General features: G+C 36.4%; 1 protein-coding gene across 8 annotated transcripts in view; it reads right to left on the bottom strand.

The window, feature by feature from the left end:
- RAPGEF6 (Rap guanine nucleotide exchange factor 6) overlaps positions 1-22,441 on the bottom strand; it is a 194,972-nt gene that overhangs the window by 57,978 nt on the left and 114,553 nt on the right. For all 8 annotated transcript variants that reach the window (XR_006605373.1, XM_004737410.3, XM_004737414.3 and 5 more), the window contains 5 exons: positions 19,524-19,688; positions 16,306-16,413; positions 13,761-13,964; positions 10,853-10,961; positions 1,521-1,761 (listed from right to left, as the gene is read on the bottom strand). Coding sequence is in view for 7 of the 8 variants with exons in the window: in XM_004737410.3 (XP_004737467.1) it covers positions 1,521-1,761; positions 10,853-10,961; positions 13,761-13,964; positions 16,306-16,413; positions 19,524-19,688 (827 nt within the window). In the remaining variant the exon portion in view is untranslated. The remainder of the gene's footprint in view (positions 1-1,520; positions 1,762-10,852; positions 10,962-13,760; positions 13,965-16,305; positions 16,414-19,523; positions 19,689-22,441) is intronic.

The raw sequence follows: 22,441 nt of genomic DNA, 5'->3' as shown, positions 1-22,441 counted from the left end.
CTTACAGTGTTCGCTGTCCTGCTGTCACACTACAGTATGCTCAGCATTAAAAAAACTTCATCTATATTAAAGTTATCATTTTTATAAACTACTTGCCTCAAGGAGAGCAGTCACTAAAAAACAATGAGTAATAAATAGACTTTGTAGAAATCAGTGGCATTAAGAACAGATTTCAGGATGTGTCAATTCTCTGTGAGCCCCCAATTAAATGAAGAACAAATGTGTTCCCTGACTGGAAATAAGAACTCAAAAAGAAAAGCATTTTCTGATCAGGCAATCTTTGAGATCCTGAACTCTAAAAAAATTGAGAGTTGGTATTTATCGATTTCTAAGTTGCCCCCTAGTGTCCTTGCTGTTACTACTGCACTGTGCTGCACTTACAACCCCAAACTATCAAATATGATGAACAGAGTTTCTATGGCTCCCTCCTCCTATGACACAATAAAGTTCATATCTTTAGCATAATATTCAAAGTCCTTCATAACACAGCACTTACCTAACTCTCCTGCTTTATCCCTAGATGTACACACACTAATACACTCCAACTAACCTACCAAGCTTTGTTCCTGCCTTTTTATGTATTGAAACATTTTATCACTCTGTAATGTCTGCTTCCCTAGTTAGATAATCAACTCTTAGAGAACAAGAAACTTGCTCTATCTTTGTATTATTTGGACACTGTGCCTAGTGTATGATAAGTGTGTGGGAAAATAAAGGGTTTGTAGTACAAATTCCTTAGAGGTTGCGACCACCTCTTTTCAGCTCTATAAAATTATCAATGGGCATAGTGCTAGGCACTATCAGGAGCCAAGTATTTTCTTTGAGTATATTTTGCTTAAATATTCTTTCTTCTTTTCATTCACTGTCTTATTCAACAGATATTGAGTGACTACTATGTGTTAAGTATTGAGCTTGATTAGGACTTGTGTGATTGCTTTAAGAAGTAGATAATGTAAAATAAATAGACATAATATATGCTAGACTCTTTCCCAGTTGTGATACTTTAGTGAATTGATTTTCTAAGTATTTTACAAACCTCAATTTACATTTAAAGTCTCAAAGTTTCATTCTTTTTTGGTGACATCTCAATTTAGAAATAGAAACAGATTTGATTAAGAAGGTCATTTAGAATTCAGGAAGGAAAAAATAGTGCAATAAGAGAAAGATGACTTAGAAGACAAAAACCAGTATCAGCAAATGTATTCCCAAGATGTCCAAATTTATACATCAAAGGACTGAAATTAGACCAAAAATACACAAGGAAAGATTTCATAAGATAAAACGGGCAGTCTTCCCTAAAATTCAAAATAGCTACTGGAAGAACACATAATCTAGCAGTGGTAACATCACAGAAGCAATGGAAAAAATACTGAGAATTTCTTATTTATGGGTTACTTACAGATTTTATGATGCATTGGTTGTATAAAAACCAAAACTGACCTCAAATTCCCTACCCCCCCCAATAAAATATTATAGTCAATAGGAAAAGGCCTACCATGATACAGATTAGCATTACCTACCTAAACAGTTTTGGAGGTAAGATACTAAACCGTGTTTTATCCAAAATTTTCCTGATTTTGTTTCTTCCACCTGAAACAGTGTTTGCTTTTATTTTCTTATTTCCTTTCTCCTGTGATGTGTGTTCAATATCTCCTGGTACATCCTGGATTGAATGGCGATTACTTTTTTTTTCAGCAATTTTAGGAATATGAGGAATACCAGATTTTTCTTGTTCAGTCCTACTAAGTAACTCTTTGAACACTGTGGAAATTAAAAAAAAAATTGTCATTTCTTTTCTTCTCATTAGCAAGATTTTATAGGAACAACAAATTTGAAAGATAAACAATCACTTTCTATTACTTGGCCTTTCAGTCTCATTCATTAAACATTATGAAATTTATACCCATCCTTCATCAGCCATATCCACTTATCTCTTCAGTTTTTTAAGATTTTTTTTTTTTAGTTTTTTAAGATTTTAAGTAATCTCTATACCCAACTTGGTGTTCAAACCCATGACCCTGAGATCAAGAGTCACATGCTCTATCTACCAAATGAGTCACCCAGGTACCCCTAAGAATATATTCCAATTTTTTTAAAAAGTAGGCTTCATGTCCAGCTTGGGGTTCAAACTCATGACCCTGAGATCAAGAGTTGCACACTCTACCAATTGAGCCAGTGAGGCACCCCTCTCTTCAGTTTTTATAACTAACCATACTTCTGATATTTTCCCAAAGTGGCAAAAGAAAGTTACTGGCAAGAATGGAATGAAAGTGGGCAGGTAGTATGTTTGAAAGTCCCGGGCTTCCTATTTAGTAATAATTGCTATATAATAACAATAAGTAATATAACTATTAATCAACTCAGATTTTATAGGAAGAAGTATTTAGACTTTATTATTTACACGTTATTTCTTATCATAATCTATATCACTTGAGATGAGATACAAGTACTGCAGTCAGGTTCAGTTTTGTAAAATTCAGCCAATTTAAAAAAAAAAAAAGTTTGACTGCACCTGTTTTCGCCAGAAATAAACAATACCAAATGTAAAAATAAGTGACAATCTCCTCAAGACGACATTTCTGACAACTCCGTCACTTGTTATTCAGCTAAGAAACATTCACTACAGTGGTGTGAAGTAAACAACCAATCATTCTTAGGTAACTTCCTATTAACGCGAAGTCTGATAAGTTATTTCATTCTTAAGGAAAGTGAAAGCACACTGGAAGAACTGCCTGTCTCACAATCTCTTAGCCTAGATCAGAATTTTCACCTTGGGAGAAGGGCTATACCTCCTTGGGATCAGGTGAAAAAAAGACTAATCTGTGTAAGACTATGGCTCAATCCCAGGACCCTGAGATCATGACCTGAGCCAAAAGCAGAGGCTCAACTCAGTGAGCCATCATCCAGGCACCCCCATACTAGGTACTTCTAATAACTAGTATAATTAGTTATTAGTGTTGCCTTTTCCAGTTAGGATAACCTATATTACCTACGTTTCATTAACTAAGTCCATAGTAATTTTTTTGTTGTTTTAAATATGCTTTCTGAAATAAGACAGATCAACTACTAGAGGGGGGAAAAACTAAAAAGATAAAAGCTAACATAGAAGGTAACCTTCCTAAAAACTCATGGTGTCTGGGGGGGTCTGAATCAAAGCAAAATGAAGCTACATATTCTAGAATATGCAGGTCTTCAAAAGGTATAGCTTTGAGTAGTACTACTTAGTACCTTTATAAAAGAAAAACTGTAAATAGTACAAATGTGCCCACTGAAAACAGAAAACTTATCTTTTTTGTTGTTTTGGGGGTGACTGAACAGTTTCCTTCAACATCAAAAGAGTTACAAGTAAGATTCTGAAAGACAAAGACTTAAAAAATTGATGCATTACAACAGAAAATAGCTTGGCATTCAGTTGTAGAAGTGGACCACTCTTGAAAGTTTCAACCAGGATGATGTATTACCAAAGCATATTCAAAGTTTATGAAAAGCATATTTTCTGCCTTCAAAATAATGGGAAATCTTTAGGAGTCACCTTCTCAAGACATTTTGCTTGATTAAAAAGCAATAAATTCCTTTTAGTTTCCTTTGAAATTTATGCTTTAATTTAAGCATGCGGTAAAGGCAAAAATGCCTTTTTGAGCTAAAATCAGTATGTACTCATACAAAAAAAAAAAAAATTTACTGACCCAAGAACATGTCAGGCACTATACCAAATGCCTGAAGATTGGCCGTTGTAGAAGAGTTAAGTCTAAGATACGTGGTACAGAAAAAACATAAGCCAAGGGATTAAGACAACGGGAAAGGGAAAATCCTCCTTAATTAAGTCACTGTGTAAGAAAAGTTCAGTAAGGTGAGATTTTAACCAAGCAAAGGGAAGGGAAAACAGAATGACACTAGGTAGAGGAAATCTCAAGTTCGAAGATCCTGTCACAAAAGGAAACTTAAGGAAAATTAAGATGACTGGGGAATAAGGTAAATAAGGGGCCTAAAAATGCTACGGTGAGGTGTCTGAATTTTCTGTGAAAAGCAACAGGAAATCTTTAAATGGGCTGTAGATATTCCTGCCTGTGATGTGTACATAACCAACTTAAGAGTGTATGAAGAAGTTTATATCCTCACTGGACTTGTGTATACAGTTATAAATAAAACTGTAAAGATATTAATTTGCAGATGAAGAGAAAAATAGTGAATTTTAAAAATTAGTTAAAGTTCCTGATAAAAATTAATAGGTGAGTAAATGTAATTACAATGCCAATAAAGAACAATACTGAACATACGAATCAGAAATGAAGGTGCCGGAGAATCATAAATTTGATTACATAAAGATGAAAAATTTCTCAGTCCCTACCTATATGTATGTATATCCACACACGCGTGCACACACACACACACACACACACCCGCAACACATCACAAGCAAAGTCAAAAGGACCACTTGGGGAAATATCTGCAACCTTTAAGACTAAAAAGATACTTTCCTTTTTTTTAGTAACACATTCAAACAAATCAATGAAAAATAAGAAACTCAATATAAACATGGAAAATGAAAAGACTGTGAAAAAGAAATGGTAACATGTAAAAAAGGTATTCATCTTCCCTCATAATTAAATGATGTGCATCAATAACCATAAAGTTGACCAAACCCACTACAGAGGCATTCTTAAATAGAAGTGTAGATTGGGATAAACTTTTGGAAAGCCCAAGTACAGTATTGTCAAAATTAATTCCACTATGAGAAATTTATCTTACAGGTATATCTACATAAGCATAAAAGTACAAAGGATTTTTATTTCAACACTATAAACAGCAAAAACTAGCAATAACCAAAAATACCCATCAATATGACATTAGTTCAACACATTACAGATTACAATAGTATGTCAATAGATTCCTATTCAACAATCTCATAAGAAATAAATCTATACCAACTCCTGTGCAAAGTTTCAGAATACTGTACACAGTGGGGTCCATCTGTATACTTTCTTTAATGTTTTAATTTTTAAAACATACACATATATGACTTTTAAAAAAAATGAAAATGCTAATAATTAATTATCTGAGTGATGTGATTTTTAAAGATGTTAGAAAGCTGTGAAAGCTAAGAGGAACAGATGAGCTAAAATTCCATGACACAAAGATCGTAAATTGAGATTGCCTGCCGTTTTCGTCTCTAAACATGAAATGGCAATGAGGTAGAGGGACTCTACTAGAGGAAAAATATTCATTCATTCATTCATTCATTCATTCATTTATTTGACAGAGAGAAATCACAAGTAGATGGAGAGGCAGGCAGAGAGAGAGAGAGGGAAGCAGGCTCTCTGCTGAGCAGAGAGCCCGATGCGGAACTCGATCCCAGGACTCTGAGATCATGACCTGAGCCGAAGGCAGCGGCTTAACCCACTGAGCCACCCAGGCGCCCCGAGGAAAAATAATTTTTAACAGCTTCAAGCACTGGCATAAAACCTGGAATACAAAGAGACCCAAAGCAGTGCTGCCTTCCTCCATGGGACATGTCTACTTGTAAGACAAGGCAAGAGGCTGGGGACTGGTTGGAAATTTCATACAGTCTTATGGTACTTAGGATACAAAGTCATACAACAAGGATGGATGTGCAACAAACACATGATGTATTTATCTGCTTGGGGAGGGAGGCTCAAGAGCAAATCTCAAAACCTCTGAAGGGCTGAACTTAAGAAAAAAAAAAAAGAAAGCCACTATACTCTGAACCAAAAGCCATGCCTCAGCCTGAGATTAGGGGTGAGGGTACAAGGACAAGGCTAACAAAAGCAGAGTACAATTTCCCACAATCTCTCCATGCTCAGAGACAAAACGTTCCATTAAGAGAAGGGACCTGCAACAAGCACAAGACAAACATCACTCTCAGTTTGAAACCTGGAAACATTTTAAGTAATTCTGTAACCCAACCTCACCCAGCCCTCACCTTGTATGCTTAACAAGAGGAAATGGCAAACCCTTTCCATTAAAAAAATATTAATTTCCCTACTTGTTATATACTAAGTATAGCATACAAAGAAAACATTTGCAAGACACACAAAATAAGACACAATGATAACCACCGGGGGAGGTTTGGCATGTGGATAATAAAAACCCCAATTTTGGAATTAAGACACAAGAGTTTTATAGTAAGAAATAATAAGAAATATAATAAGAAAATATAGGGAAGAGATAAAATAGATGAAAATATGGTGCAATAGAGAACTAGAATTTATAAAAAAGAGATTCAAATGGGAATTCTAGAACTACAAAATTATCTAAAATTAAGCTCACTGCATGTGTTCAACAGCAGACTGGATAAATAAGAAAACAGGAAAACTTTGCTTAAACACAGGTCATTAGAAAATATCCAAACTGAAGCACAAGTATGAGAAAAAATGGAAAGAACAGAACAGACTCTAAGTGATGCATGGGACAGAGATCTTTTACCACATATGATCTCACATGGAAAGAAGACAAAGTAGCAAAGGCAGTATTCTCAAGTCATAATAGCCACAAAATTTCTAAAGTGATGAGACATCAATGCACAAAATCAAAAGTTCCGCAAAGCCCAAACAAAATAAAGAGATTTGTACTAAGAGATCCTTTTTATACTTAAAATTGCCCTGAGTCCCGTTTATAAGTTATGGAAAATATTGCTGTATCTTTGTTTAGCCTTCTGTGGGCTATGGTTCCCATGTTCAGTTTTAAAAGCTCTGGAGTGCTTTGTGCCACCAGTCATTCTGGGACCTGGGCAGAGGTCTACTTCCAAGTCTTTGGTATGCTAAGTACGAACACACACACACACACACACACACACACACACACACACGCATGCACCCATGCACTGAGCCCAGGATCTCATAAACAACTTTATGGGGTTGTCTCCTCCATCTCAGTTAACAACCTACTATCCTTAGTTTAACCTTTTCAGTCCTCTAGATATAAATTAATAAACTGCCCACTCTAGCACTTTAGGGGGGCAAGTAAGAGGACAGTGAGAGTGTGGGAAAACAATGAAGCTGGCCTTGCCTTCTTGGAGCCACAGCTCCACCCTCAGAATTGTTTCGAGTAGCCTTATGTTGAAGGCTGCGGTCAATGCTACTGGATTATTTGGAGCTGAGGCCTGACAGAATGAGGAAAAAAAAAAGGTGGGAATTCTCTTTTTCACTCCTCAAATTAGCTTTTTCCTGAACCTTTATTAGTTTGCACACATCCAGGTTTCAGCTTGCCAGCTCAGGGGATGCTGGAGAAAAAAAAAAAAAAAGATTAATCCACTGCTGGTAGTGAGACTTCGAAGTTTCCAAGTTCTTCAATGGGTGATCACGATTCTGGCCAGGTTTTATTGTTGAACTTAGTGGGAAATAAAGGGTGGCATGTGTTTATCCCATCTCACCTGCAAATGTAACCTTTAATTTGATTTTTATCTTCACAGATATAAGATAGGTACATCATAGTCTGATATTCTGATATTTGATATTCTGGAGCCCTTCTGGTTCTGTTTCTGGTTGTAGATTACACTGACTTCTAAGAGAGCCTCACAGTCTTTGACTCTGTACTTGGAAAATTGTAAATTTTACAAATAAGAGGTCACTGCTTAAATCCTTAAAAGAGGATTTTTATATTCTTTTGCTAGGCACCTTAAGTCTAGGGCTAGAGCCAGAGCCAAATCTTGAGGTCCTTCTGAGTTTGCTTAACAACAGCCCACATCCACCTCAAAGTTAGCTGTTCAAGGTCCCAATGCTCAATATAGACATTTATGTGAGAGTGGTCTGAACCCTGGCAGACCCTCTAAACTAGAAACCTGTGATTTTTACCTAGCAGTTCGTTTTCTCAGCTACAATCTATGGACTAAAAATGTCCATGGGAAAAAAGACACCTTTATGGGATACAGTTTCAGTGGGGAGGGGAAGGGATTTGACACATGCAGACTTTGCGCCCCTAGCAACTGCAGGATTTCAACTCTATAGCCTTTTCCTGGGAGTCTATTGCCCAAAAAGGCTATCTCTCGGGTGCTTTACTGTACTGGTAATGTCCCAGAGATACACGGCTTCAGTTCACCTCTTTGTGGTCTGCTTCTCTCTCTGTTCTGTGTCAGATAGTTCCTAGCTCCCTTTTTGAATTTTTATACTTCTTTGTAGCTACTTTTTATATTTAGTCTAACTTTTCTGAGTGTTCTTAGTCAATACTGGAAACAGAATGTTAAAACAAGTTTAATTCATTTTGCACAGATTTTAGGTGGACTTTTAAATTAGAAGAGTCACATCCTTCTTTCATTCTGGTATAGTCTATTACTGTTACATGAGTACTTTATTTTCCACATTTTCTTTTATATTTCCTGAAATAATGCTCAATGTTATTTATTGTTGTTCTATAGTCTGGGAGATTTCCTCAACTTTATTACCTACTCCCCTCTACTGTATGTTTTTGTCTTTGCTGCCATGTTTTAAGTCACTCTGAGGTATTTCTTTCTCAGTGACTGTTCCTTTTATCCCTAATACCCTATTCTTGTTTTAAGAGATGAATTTTTAAATCTCTCCGAGCACAGCTCTGGAAATGTTCTTCTTCTCTTTAACTATTTTCTCCAGAATCTGTAAGCTTACTTATTAGGCTCTCCACCATGCTTCCTCAATGACCCTGGTTCTCTTATGCCTGGCCATCAGTTTTAATTAACACAAAAAGACTAAATATGGTTTGCTCTGGTATCATCTAAACATATCTATCTTCTGGTCAGTTTTCCTAACTGTAGGTTGTTTCTTTCTTCCTTTCTTTCTTCTAAAGATTTTATTTGAGAGAGAAAGAGGGTGCATACACACGTAGAGGAAATAGCAGAGGAAAGCAAAAAGCGCACTCCCCAATAAGCAGGGAGCCTGATATGCAGCTTGATCCCAAAACCCTGGGATCATAACCTGGGTTGAAGATAGATGCTTAACTGACTGAGCCACCCATCTTATTTGTAGCTGGTCTCATTGTGTGTTCTATTCAGGACGACCTAACTGTGCAAACTTTCTTCACTGTAATGCCAGAGTTACTAGGGCTTTATTCCAGGTACGACATCCAGAATAAAATGCTCCATTTCTACAAATGCTTTATTAATATTCCTTCAAGATACTCTTAGGTGTTTTGTTTGGGGTAAAAGTCGCTGACCATATTTTGCCTAGGATAAGGAACAAGGTGTTGTGGACACAGGCCCCCTTTGCACTACCACATAATGTCTATCCTTTGCCACATCCAGTCTAGAGTTCTGATGGGCAATTGTTTCTCACCACTCAAGGAGTTTTAAGGTTGTGGCTTCCCTGCCTCTTTATCCTTCAGATCTCCTTTTTCTGTCTCTCAGGGGTCATGCTATTAACCACCAAATTTACTATCTCAGTATCTTTATACATAATAGTATGGTATCAGTTAGTAACTATAATGTGCTGGCACAAAAAGTTAAAGGTGTTTGATCTACATAAGAATCTTATGAAATACAGTTGAAGAAAGTCAAGCATGGAGAATCATTTACTCTCAGTGTCAGAGCAAGCTCTGCTTTCTTATTTTACAAAATCAGAATCTTTTTAATTTAACCCATAAGTTTTGTTTCTAGATTACTAGTTCAAGCTCAGGAAATACAGAAACTGTGAAGGCTTACTTATTTTACACTAAATAATATAGTATTAGGAAATTGTGAATAGATGGTTATGTATCAGATTTAACAGGACATAATTCAGTAGAATGGATGCAAGTGAAAAGGGGAAAAATATCAAATGTTTTATTTTTCACTATGACTAAGTACAGTATAAGGAAGAGTCAAAGTGAAAAAATAAAACACACTTCCTCTTCCATAAGCACAGCTTTTAAATTCAACTCCTAGTTTTCAAATTGCAACCCAAATGACCTAGATGAATTTTTCCTCCTTACTTCATTAAGACTGTTAAATTTTCTTTGATAATTTTCAAATTATTATACTGTTTTTATTGTTGCACTTCTCAAAATTTCAGAGAATATCCTTTGGTATCTTTTTTTTTTTTTTTAAGATTTTATTTATTTATTTGACAGAGAGAAATCACAAGTAGGCAGAGAGGCAGGCAGAGAGAGAGGCGGGGGGGGGAAGCAGGCTCCCCGCTGAGCAGAGAGCCTGGGATGCAGGACTCGATCCCAGGACCCCTGGATCATGACCTGAGCCGAAGGCAGTGGCTTAACCCACTGAGCCACCCAGGCGCCCCTATCCTTTGGTATCTAATGAAACCAAGTTACAGTAAGTCTTCCCTAAAAGAAAATAAAATACAACTACAAGCTTACTCTTTGCTTTATTCTAACAGAAGCATGATCAAAGCACCGCCGACACAGCATTATTACATAGAAAGGTAAAGTATACCCTTACTAAAAATCTGGAATTCATTGATTAATTATTTTACTCAATTCATTTTCACAGAACAGCTAATCTGGCATTAATATTATTATATCAGAAAGGCAGTTAAAACTTTAGCAGTACTATGATGTGCACATTTGCAGGGGGAATAAATGCCTAACCATGACTTTTATGCTTCATTCAGATCATTCTAAGATTCACTCAGTGCTTCCCAGCAAAGTACATAGTGCCTCCTCAGCAGATATTTCATAAATGACTAATAGAAAGTACTTATATACTTATTTTAAATCTTATTTCCAGGACATTAAAATAATACAAATAATGAAAAATGAAAATTCTAGAATATATAATACCATATCTTAACACTAAGGATCCTAAAAATGTTCTAAGAGCTCAGAGAGAACACATTTACATTTTATTAGTCTTTTCATTGTAATACTTTACTTTTTATTAACAAACAAAATAAAAAAACAAACAAAAATCCTCAGTTTTTACAACAAAACTCACCAAAAATGTTGGTCTTCACAGTAAGTGCAAGATGAGTATTATTCCTTAGAATTTCAAGGGCCTTCACAAATGTAATATTTTCAAAGTTTTGTCCATTTACTTCCATTATCTTGAAAAAAGCATTTGTAAAATATAAATTAAGACAAAAACTGTTACTTGTGCACCCTTAAGTTTAATGGTGGAAAAAAAAAACCTTGAACAAAATACACCCATATGTGAACAATGGTTATCTCTGTGAGAAGTGGGGTTACTACTGAATTTTTTTTCTCTATATTTTGTTTCCCCAAATATCTACTAAAAACATTTTTTTGAAAGTTCACTCCCTCTAAGATCTATTAAAGCCATTAAAAAAAAACACAGTATAGTTTATATATGAAGGAAAAATTTTAATCATGTCAGATCAGATGATAAAAATTAGTGCCAGCGTATATATGTGCAAATTTTATTGAAATTTTCTAAATGCAAATTAACTGCATTTAAGAGAGATAACTCATCCAAAAGTGATACACTGAATACATCTAGTATCATTTCCTGACAATGAATGAACCAAGTCAAGCAAAAAGTACCACTGTGATGAGTCCTTCCACATGACAAGGCTCAACCTTCACAGCAGGGCTTTCCCAAATTTGGCTGTACCTCAAAATCATATAGAAAGCTTTCTTAAAAAATACTAATTGTAACAAAAAAGGATAAAGAGATAACCATAATGAGAAAAAAAAGGAGGAGAGCATAGAGCAATGCTCCCATTGAGATTAAAATAAAGACTGAGAAGCAAAATATTATGAGAAGAAAAAAAAAATTCACAGAAATAAAATTCAGAGTTGAAAGAAGTCTTAAGTCTACATACTGAACTGTCTCAACTAGTACCCTGTAAGGATAATGAAGAGACTTAATACATCTCAATGAAAATTCTAAATTCCAAGGACAGAGAACAAAGAATCTGTAAGCATCACTTGCAGTACTGTGCAGTGGGACAAAGAAAGCTAGAAAAGAAAAATAAAGATTGGTTTGGACTTCTCCTGGGCATACTAAGATGTGATACTTTTCTGTAACATCAAAGTTCTCAGGGAAAAAGAACTATGACCAACGAATATTATACTCCACTGAACAAGAGCATTATCAGACATGCAAGGACACACAAAACTATAGTACCTACTGGCCCTTTTTGAGAAAAGTACTAGAAAAGGTACTGGTAGTACTAGAAGAAACTGTGAAATGAAACCCAATAATGGAGACACAGGGCATATGAAATGGAGGTAATCAATGAAATCAGTAAGACAGGTATAAATGTGTACATGGCTATTAGTGATAAACTCACAAAAGTTAATGTAAATGTCAAGAGTATTCTTAATAGAAGAAAAACAACATTAAAAATGACTTAATAGCTAGACCTAAAATTTCAGGTAATTTTAATAATAATTGAGGATACCGAGAGAAGTAAAACCTGATAAATTTTCTCTCAAGAATGAAATCATTTGATTTCATTGTTTTATTTTTTTTCCGTGAAGAATGAGATGCTTAAATGTGTTTAAAATACTATAACAATAAATATACCTAGTCTAGAATTCTAGCACTAGATATTCTTAATGACTGGAGTGGATGAGTTAGGCCCAGAAATCTCTATTTTTAATAAGTTCCCTCACAGGGGAAGAAGGGGATCATTATAACTCTAAATCAGCTTCTTAACCCTTTGATATTTGGGCTGGGTTACTCATTATGGGGGATGCACTGCTGCAGCGTGTTGGAAGCTGCTTAGTAGCATTCTTGGCCTCTACCCACTAGATGATGGTTGCAGCCCCCAGGTCATGAGACTCATCAATACCTCCAGACATGCCAAATGTTTTCTGAGGGAGAAATCATTCCTGGTTGAGAATCCCTGTTCTGCAGTGTAAAACTTTTTATAATGTAATGTATTCATTGGTTTTTTTTTTTTTTAAGATTTTATTTATTTATTTGACAGAGAGCCACAGTAGGCAGAGAGGTGCGCAGCGAGAGATGAGGAAGCAGGCTCCCTGCTAAGCAGAGAGCCCGATGCGGGGCTCGATCCCAGGAACCTGGGATCACGACCTGAGCTGAAGGCAGAGGCTTTAACCCACTGAGTCACCCAGGTGCCTCTATTTTAAAAGGAAAGTACATTGGTATGATTTAGTTAAAAGTACAATAAAGCTATATTCTAAATTAGTTTCATTAACTAGAATTTTAAAATGGGAAAACATAACCTTCCCAAGTGATTCACGTTAATTTGAAAATGACTCTTTGGTGTGCATGAGAACCACCCTGAGACCTGTTAAAATACAGATTCCTAGAGCTCATCTCTGTAGAATGTGACTAGTATGATTAACAGAACTGAGGCAAGCTTAGGAATTACATTTCTTAGTAACAAGGTTGTCAGGAATTATATCTGGGAACATACTGCTTGGTCTACAGCTACCTAAAGCCTTAATGGAGAAAATAAATCCTCACTAACTACCTCCTAGTGTCTTTTTCCTGGTCCCTCAACTGGCTTCCTCTGCTTATGCATGTAGTTCTGTTACTTATATGAACACTATTTAAGCTGAAACCATCATTTATGGTAATGTTTGGCCACTTACATTTTAATTTTTTTTAATTTTTAAAGATTTCATTTATTTGAGAGAGAGCAAGCATGAATGGTGGGCAGAGGGAGAAGCAGACTCCCCACTGAGCAAGGAACCCCACGTGGGGCTCAATCTTAGGACCCCAGGATCACAACCTGAGCCGATGGCAGATACTTACCCGACTGAGCCAGCCAGGAACCCCTCATTTTAATTTCTAATTGAATTTCCTTAAATGGATCATGCTTACTTGTAGAAATATCACATGTGAAAAAAAAGCAGCAGACAAATACTTCCTAAAAGGCTTTAATTCATGTGGTTGGTTATTTACTTACCTGATCACCACGTTTCAGTCCAGCATCAGCAGCTTTGCTACTAGGCTCTACTCCTTCAACGAAAATACCAAACCCCTTCTCACTCCCTCCATTAAGGCTGAAATGCAGAGGGGACTCTCGGGAAGCCTTCTGCAACACCACCTGTCTCCACTTGGCCTTTGCAGCACAGGCAATATTTAATAACCGGAGATGACCGTTCATTTTCTAAGAACATAAAAAAGGGTATAATGTACATAAATTTATGTCTCTATCCCTTAAAGGCTTTTAAAAATCACCTAAAATTATTAGAATTAGAGTTACCTTGAAATAGAGAGTAAAGAACATGGAAGCCAGGGTAAATAAAACTGAAGGAGGGCAAACTTTCACCCCAGAGCGCTGTCAAGAAAACGATCTCACAATACGATTTATAAAAATGGCTCAAAAGGATTCCAAAATGATATCTCTTCATGGAAGACAAAACATTATTTCTCGTGGCCTAAAATTTCCTAGTACATCTCCACTACTATCTTGCTCGTCTCCAGGACGTTACATAAATCCAGAATCTTTATAAACCTTCATTTAAAACCTTAAAGGACCTGAACTACCTTTCCAAATACAGTCATACTGAAAGACATATTCAAGTCCCTACCTCTTCTGGTTATATTATTCCCATATTATTTTAGATCTTTCCTAACTTTAGTAATATTCTCAAAATTTCAGATTTTAGTATCAATTTAATACTCAACTATTCTCAAATAGCATAGTATGTGTAAACCTCATAACTCATGCCCATAAAAAGCAGCTAAAGTTTCTTCAGGATAGGGACCCCGCCTTACACGTGTTCTGATCCTATTCTCCTAACACCTTGGGAGTATCAAGTAGAACTGAATAAATACCTGATGACTGAATGATTACCAAAAAAGAAATCCCATGACTGTAGGGCAATTTCTATTTTCCATTAGCCCATAATGGGATTTCTTTCCTAACTTTAGTAATATTCTCAAAATTTCAGATTTTAGTATCACCAAATGATGGTGATAAGCTTCTTATCACCTCTTAATCAAGTTCCCTGTATCTGTTCATTCTTCCCATTTTGTTTGCATAGAGCTGAAGGGCTGCTGAGAAGGCTACAGGAACTAAGAGGTAAGGGAATGGACAGAAACCTGCCTATTTGTCCCTTTTTCAACTCAATCCACTTACATTCTGAGTAAAAGCAATGGTTCTTGGGCCCCCAGATTGTTACATTCATTAGCTCATTATAATCCTTATAACAATTCCCAGAAACTAGGGGCTACTACTTATAAAGACAACTACAGAAAAGGCTGGGCTACTTGCCCAAGTTTACATGTCTAACAAGTGGTACAGTCTGAATGTTAATTCAGGCAAACTAACTCCTGAACTGCATTATTAATTTACTTTCTAAAATTTCAAGTTGCTTGGAGGATATAAATCCAGTTGCAATTCAAAGTTTGTATCTGTCAGAGTAAATGGAATTAAAAATAGCTACTGTGTAAGTTAAAAGGACCTTGAGGGGGTTATCTTAGGTGTTGTATATTTAGAACAAGTAAAATCACATGCAGAAGGGAGACTCAGAATGTCTAATGTAGAGCTGATACATAAAATAGGCCTTTAAAGTTGCACAGAGTTCAAATAGCAACACTAGAAGAAAGAATTTAAACCTGAGAACTGGTAAAGAATATAAAATAATCTGGTTGGGTAAAATCAAGGGTGCACAGATAAAAAGACTTAAAATGTAGGTGAGGGGCCTGAACATATGAGGAATTACTTTAATAGGAAATACTTTAGTTCATTGACAAAAAGAAATATTCGTCTCATTTATAGTTTAAAAACAATCTTTGGCCACACAAAATGGACTAAAAAAAAATACTAGAACTAAAATTACCTAGCTATTACAACAGATGAGCCATGATTAAATGAGGCCATTTTTAAATGGGAAGTGACAAAGGAATGGTGGAGAGAGAGGGGCTATAGGGAATATGTGTACTGCCACAGTTAGTGACCTAAGTGACTTTAGCAATGAATGGACATCTTGGTCAGGGAATTCAAGGAAAAGAGAGAGGGAGTCCACATAAACACCAGAGTTAATAAGCTTGGGTGACTAGAGAAAGCATTCTCATGAGTCTTTTTTTTTTTTTTTTTAAAGATTTTACTTATTTATTTGACAGAGAGAAATCACAAGTAGATGGAGAGGCAGGCAGAGAGAGAGAGAGAGGTAAGCAGGCTCCCTGCTGAGCAGAGAGCCCGATGCGGGCCTCGATCCCAGGACCCTGAGATCATGACCTGAGCCGAAGGCAGCGGCTTAACCCACTGAGCCACCCAGGTGCCCTCTCATGAGTCTTAATATGAAAATAGAAGAGTGACAAGGAAGCCTGATTTTTGCTTGGGTTAGTGACAGAAAATGAGCAGAATCTAAAATATAAATTTATAAGTTCTCAGAGCAGACATTCAAAACATAGAAACAGATAAAAGTTGTTGTGATTTGCTGTTATTTGGAAATGAGGAAAATCCCTAAACCTTGAAGAAGATAAATTCTTTTAAGTCTTACTGTATCTTCCAGATTTTTTTCAAATTCCTCCAGAAATCGAGTCATAGCAGGATCACCTTCAAAATCATTAAAATGATTATTTACCCATAATAACACAATCCGTGTTACCTGTGGAAACATGAAGGAGGCAGCATACAGTTATGAGAGGCTTTCTTTCTGCTGAGTATATTCCAAAAGCATGTCCAAAAACCAAGGGGGAACAGAGTTTCATGGCTAATCCCTTTACCCACTCCCTGTCCTGCATGCAAAAGGTTCATCCTAACAGAGAGGCATGGTTTAGTTTGACCTTCTGTTTCCTGGGGGATACAAGCAAGCAGAGAGGGCCAAGAGTATACCCTCAGTGGAAAAAAACCGCCATAAATCTGCATGCTAAGCTGTAAGAAATACATAGGATGTATACCCCAGAAAGTATCCTAAAATGTGAGCTTCTAAGGGTAGACAATCATATCAAAAGGGTTTATATAGTCGAGCACATGTTTAGCCATAAGTCTTCACATAAGCACACCTGAACTTGCCGTATTACAAATACTGTGACTTTTCAAAGTTGTAAAGTGATTTGCTTACTTCATGTCACAGATTAACAGAAAAGTTAATGAACTGAATCACACACCTAACAATGGAAGTAATTTAAGTTATATATAAACTGAGGTAGAATACACATAAAAGCCAACATTTAAACCACTTTAAGGTGTACAGCTCAGTGCATTTAGCACCTTCACAATGGTGTGCAATTATCATCACTACCTAGTTCCAGAACACTTTTATCATCCCCAAAGGAAACCCCATTCTGATTATGGAGTCACCTCACCTGCCCTTTCTCCCAGCAGCCACTAATTGGCTTTTCTGTCTCTCTGTATTATGTCTGTGGGATATTTCACATAAAATGTGACCTTTCATGTCTGGCTTCTTTCATTTAGCATTACGTGTTCAAGGCTGATCCATGTTGCGGCATTTCCCTTTTATGGTTCAAAGACATTTCATTACATGACTATACCACACTTTGTTCCCCATTCATCAGTTTATGGACATAAGGGTTGTCTCTACCTTTTGGCTATTGTCAATAGTGCTAGGAACATCTATACCTAAGTTTCTGTTTGTATACCTGTTTTCAGTTCTTATGGATAAATACCTAGGAAGAGAAGTACTTTTTGAAGAAATGCCGAACTTTTTTCCAGAGCACCAGTAACATTTTATGTTACTACCAACAATGTATGGGAATGTCATTTTCTCCACATCCACATCTTTGGTAATGGTTGTTACTTCCTTTCCTTTTAAAAAGCCATCCTAGTAGGTGTGAAACAGAATCTTACTCTGGTCTTGATTTGCATTTTCCTATGAATAATAGTGTTGATCATCTTTTTCATGTGTTTGCCAGTCATTTATGTATCTTCTTTGGAAAAATAGTCTATTCAAGTCTTTTGCCCATTTTTACATTGTCTTTTTGCTGTTGAACTATAAGGATTCTTTATACATTCTGGATACTAGACCCTTATCAGACATAAGATTTACAAATATATTTCACCTAATCAATATGTGGTCTTTTCTTTCACTTTAAGGCTTTAATTTTGATGAAGTTTATCTAATTTTTTTTTCCTTTGTTTCTGCTTTGGATAACATATCTAAGAAACGACTGCCAAATCCAAGGTCTTTTTTTTTTTTTAAGTTTTAAAAGAAGAGGTTTTATTTTAGTAAAAAGAGCACATATCATTGCAAAAGATTTATTTATTTATTTTTAATATTTTATTTATTTATTTGACAGAGAGAGATCACAAGTAGTCAGAGAGGCAGGCAGAGAGAGAGAAGGAAGCAGGCTCCCCGCTGAGCAGAGACCCAGGACCCTGAGATCACGACCTGAGTCGAAGGCAGCGGCTTAACCTACTGAGCCACCCAGGCGCCCCATCATTGTAAAAGATTTAAACAATACATATGAATACAAAAAAGTTTAATAAGGTCATGATTTTTAACCTCTTAAGAGTTTTATAGTCTTAGCTCCTATATTTAGGGTCCCTGACTCATTTTGAGTTAATTTTGTGTCTTTCATTCATAGTTTTGCTCATTCAGCATGCCTTTATCTCCTCAGCAACTGATTTAACTACATATAACTCCAAAGGGGGTGGGTAGGCAAGCCTTTGGTTTAAACACTTTAGTTTCCTTAACAATGGAATTCCCAAGTCCAGGTGCATCTAATTTATTTCTCTTAAGATGTAACACAGGGGGCCGCCTGGGTGGCTCAGTGGGTTGAGGCCTCTGCCTTCGGCTCAGGTCATAATCCCAGGGTCCTGGGATCAAGCCCCGCATTGGGCTCTCTGTGCAGCAGGGAGCCTGCTTCCTCCTCTCTCTCTGCCTGCTTCTCTGCCTACTTGTGATCTCTGTCTGTCAAATAAATAAAATCTTAAAAAAAAAAAAGATATAACTCGGATGATGGATATTGGGGAGGGAATGTGTTGTGGTGACTGCTATGTACTATATAAGACTGATGAATCACAGATCTGTACCCCTGAAACAAATAATACATTATATGTTAATAATAAAAAAAGGTACAACTCAGAAAAACATACCAAGAAATTATGATCCTACTTTTATTTTTCTTAAAATAAGTAACTTCAGGTTTTTTGCTGAGGTATTGCTAGTCTTTCTACCGATGTACAAATATCCCATGAAATAAGGTAAGATAATTTAAATTAGCAATGTTTAATGTAAAAAAAAAAAAAACCAAAATAAAAAAAAACTCGAATGTAGATTTAAAATAAGTCACAACAGAGAAATATTAAGGTCAAAAAGACTAACTGTTTCAAAATGATTATAAAGTCTTTAATTCAAAAATCAACATTATTTCTATTTTGGGGCTTACAAACAATCTTAAGCTCCCCTAAAAATAATTTACTTGGTGAATATTCTTTCTAAACTATTAAGTTTTAAATGTTTTACTGATCTCTTTCAGAAACAAACACTTTGATAAAGTTCAAAAATATTCTTATGCAGCTATCATGTTTTCTGAGTTTATAACTATACTACAGCTTATTTCAGTTTTTAGCTTTAAAGGCTTATATCAACTTTTTAACATGCTTTTTTCCTCAAAAGTAACTAAGTAGATCTATGTTTTTTAGGTGAAGTAAATTTTGTTATCAAAATAAATATTTATCAACTGTAAAAGGTTTTTATGAATATAATTTATAGGTTAAAATCACTTCCATGCCCTTCATATTTACAAAACCAACCTTATCCCGTAAGTTGTCAATTTTAAACCATTCCAATAGTTTGATCCCAACATCCAAAGGACTTTGAAGAAATGTCCTGTAAGTTAGTAGGAAATCTTCTATATAAGTTGGGTCCACAATAGAGTGTTCTTCTATTAAATGCATGATGAGACGCTCAGGTGTTGCCTAAAAATCCAAGGACAGAAAAGATGATAAACAGCTGAAGAAACAAAGAATTCTACTGATTACTTTCCTTTGTAGTCACTCTATTACACAATTCCTCAAAGCAGAGTTTCACTGTTAAAATACTTAGCAGTGGGAGAAGGTAGTCCTTTACAGATTGCAGTCCATCAGCACCCAGAAGTTGAAAAAGAGAAAAGGCAGAGGAATGAAAATACTCAAAAGCATTTACTCAGTTTTATCTGTTTTAATTGTCATTTCATCCTGGCAGGGCTTTTGAAATTCAGTGATTTACCCCTATTGGGGCTTTTTCTGTCATTTTCCCACAGTTGGTAGAGGTAGGGAGATGACATCTTAAGCCACCAGATAGAAGAAGTTAAACTTAAAAAACAATACAAAACAAAACCTTCCCTCCAAATTTAATCATCTTCAAATCTCTTTTGCCCCAGGCTATAGGAGCAGTGCACCAGTTTAAGATAGTGTGTTTTGCTGTTCTTACTTCCTAGAAAAGAAGTTTCTTTTTCTACAATTTCTCCATGCTAGTTCACCATTCTGAGAGGAACCAGAAGTTCTATATATAGTTTTTACATTAATTCAGAGTTTTAACTGCTTGCCTGTCTCCAGATTTATAAAAAGAAATGTAAACAGCATTTATCTACTGCTCTGCTTTAAGCTTCTGAATCAGTGTTAAAATTTATTACCTTTGCAGCCTTTTCAAAAGTGTGGAGATAAACCATATGCTAAACCAAATATAAAAAGCAACTGCTGTCCATAACATCAAATTTCAATTCACCCAATTTCACTGATGAGAATAACTATATGGTAAACATACATCAATGCTAACAATGTTATCTAAGAATTTAAAAAAAGGTATATAAATCATTTCTCTAGAATGAAGTCAAAGTAAGGTTTTTCATATAACATTTAAGGGATGAGGCAACCACAGGTGCATTCCTGTTCTTTTCCCACCCTCTGAAACAATCTAAGTCAAATAGTACAAAGCTGGGCCTAACTTTCACAAGCCAATCTTGAGTTGAGGTCTTTAAATCTGGTTCTTAGATCATGTATAGTTAAGTTGGGGGAGGAACTCATCAACATTTTAAAGGCCATTATTCTGACTGGCTAAATCACTAGGGCAGTATACCTGCAGAGACTAAGCCATATATTCAAAACTATATTTAAAGGTGAGCCCCACAGTCGTACAGAAGCATGTCACCAGAGCATCTGGGTGGCTCAGTTGGTTAAGCAACTGCCTCAGGTTGTGATCCTGGAGTCCTGGGATCCAGGCCTGCATCAGACTCCCTGCTGGGCAGGGAGTCTACTTCTCCCTATGACCCTCCCCCTTCTCATGCTTGCACTCTCTCTCTCTCTCATTCTCTCTCTCTTTCAAATGAATAAAATCTTAAAAAAAAAAAAAAAAAAGTAGCAGCAGCATGTCACCAAAGGGCTCACTAGTATCCAACAAGGTGGGATTCTGGGAGACAGGGTGAGCAGAGCTGGTAGACAAAGGAGATGAATGGAATGGTGACACTGGCATGATAGAGACTGGTTACAATGAGCAAGCAAGTAAATACAGAGAGCATAACAAGAGCCACTCCTGGAGAAGGCAGTTACAAATATGAAAAGAGAAAAGACAGGTAAAACTGTGGTATAGCACTGGAACTGGGAATGCTAGTATGAACTCCTGAGTATTACAAGTGGATGGAATCACATACAAAGCTATAGGTGCATATGCATTTACTGTAAATATACACTTAATATAAATATACTATATAGTATGGCAAATACATATACATCTTTCCTTACAGTGTCTGATCAAAGGCTCTAAAAGAAATAACACCCAAGTAGAATGAAAGATTAAGTGCCAAGATCTTAGGTGGTAGTAGTGGTCACTGTAAGAAGATTTTATTCATTCATTTGAGTGAGCGAGAGAGCAAGAGAGAGAGACAGAGAGACACCAGTGGCGGGGGCGGGGGGCAACAGGAGGGAGAGAAACAGACTACCCACTGAGCAGGAAGCCTGACTTAGGGCTCGATCCTAGCATCCTGGGATCAGGACCTGAGCCAAAAGCAGATGCTTAGCCGAATGAACCATCCAGGCACCCCTAAAAGATTTTATTTTTATGTAATCTCTCCACCCAATTGAAGCTCAAACCCACAAAGCTAAGATCAAGAGTAGCATGGTCCACCAACTCAGCCAGCCAGAGTACCCCCCCCACAGATCTTAGTTTTTAAATGCTATTCTCCATTAGGAGGATCTAGGGCTCTCTGGAGAAATGGCTGATTCCAAACCTGGAACAGGAAAAGTACAAGATGAGCCTGAACATCATGTTTTGACAGATAATAAGAAAGCTCTCAGGAAAGGATGGGGACATATCAAAAGGATACAGGAGTCAGCCTTATGAAGGTCTCCTTAGCCAAATCTGGGACAACTTGACCACTGGAACGACGATAGAGAGTAAAACACAAAAATCCATGCCAGTATAATTGAACTGATGGGAGAAAAGGGAATTTTCATCCTTAGGGAAAAAGATAATAAATGTAAAAAAAAAAATCTGGGAGGGACAGAAAATCACCATTTTAGGCAGGAGTCAATGGAAGACTGGAGGACAGAAGTTAGCAGAACATACAGACACTATGCCAAAACATGTCTCCTCCAAACACTTAACAATTACAAATGGTATAGTGGTAACTTGATAGTGAGGAAATCTGACAGACATCAACATGACCAGATGATTACAGCAGATTTTACCAAGGGTA

The sequence above is a fragment of the Mustela putorius genome, unplaced genomic scaffold (assembly GCF_011764305.1).
Source record: "Mustela putorius furo isolate JIRA1106 unplaced genomic scaffold, ASM1176430v1.1 tig00000145_pilon_pilon_pilon, whole genome shotgun sequence".
Taxonomy (NCBI): Eukaryota; Metazoa; Chordata; class Mammalia; order Carnivora; family Mustelidae; genus Mustela; species Mustela putorius.
The sequence above is the reverse complement of the archived record's forward strand: the minus strand, read 5'-3'. Positions and strand labels throughout refer to the sequence as shown.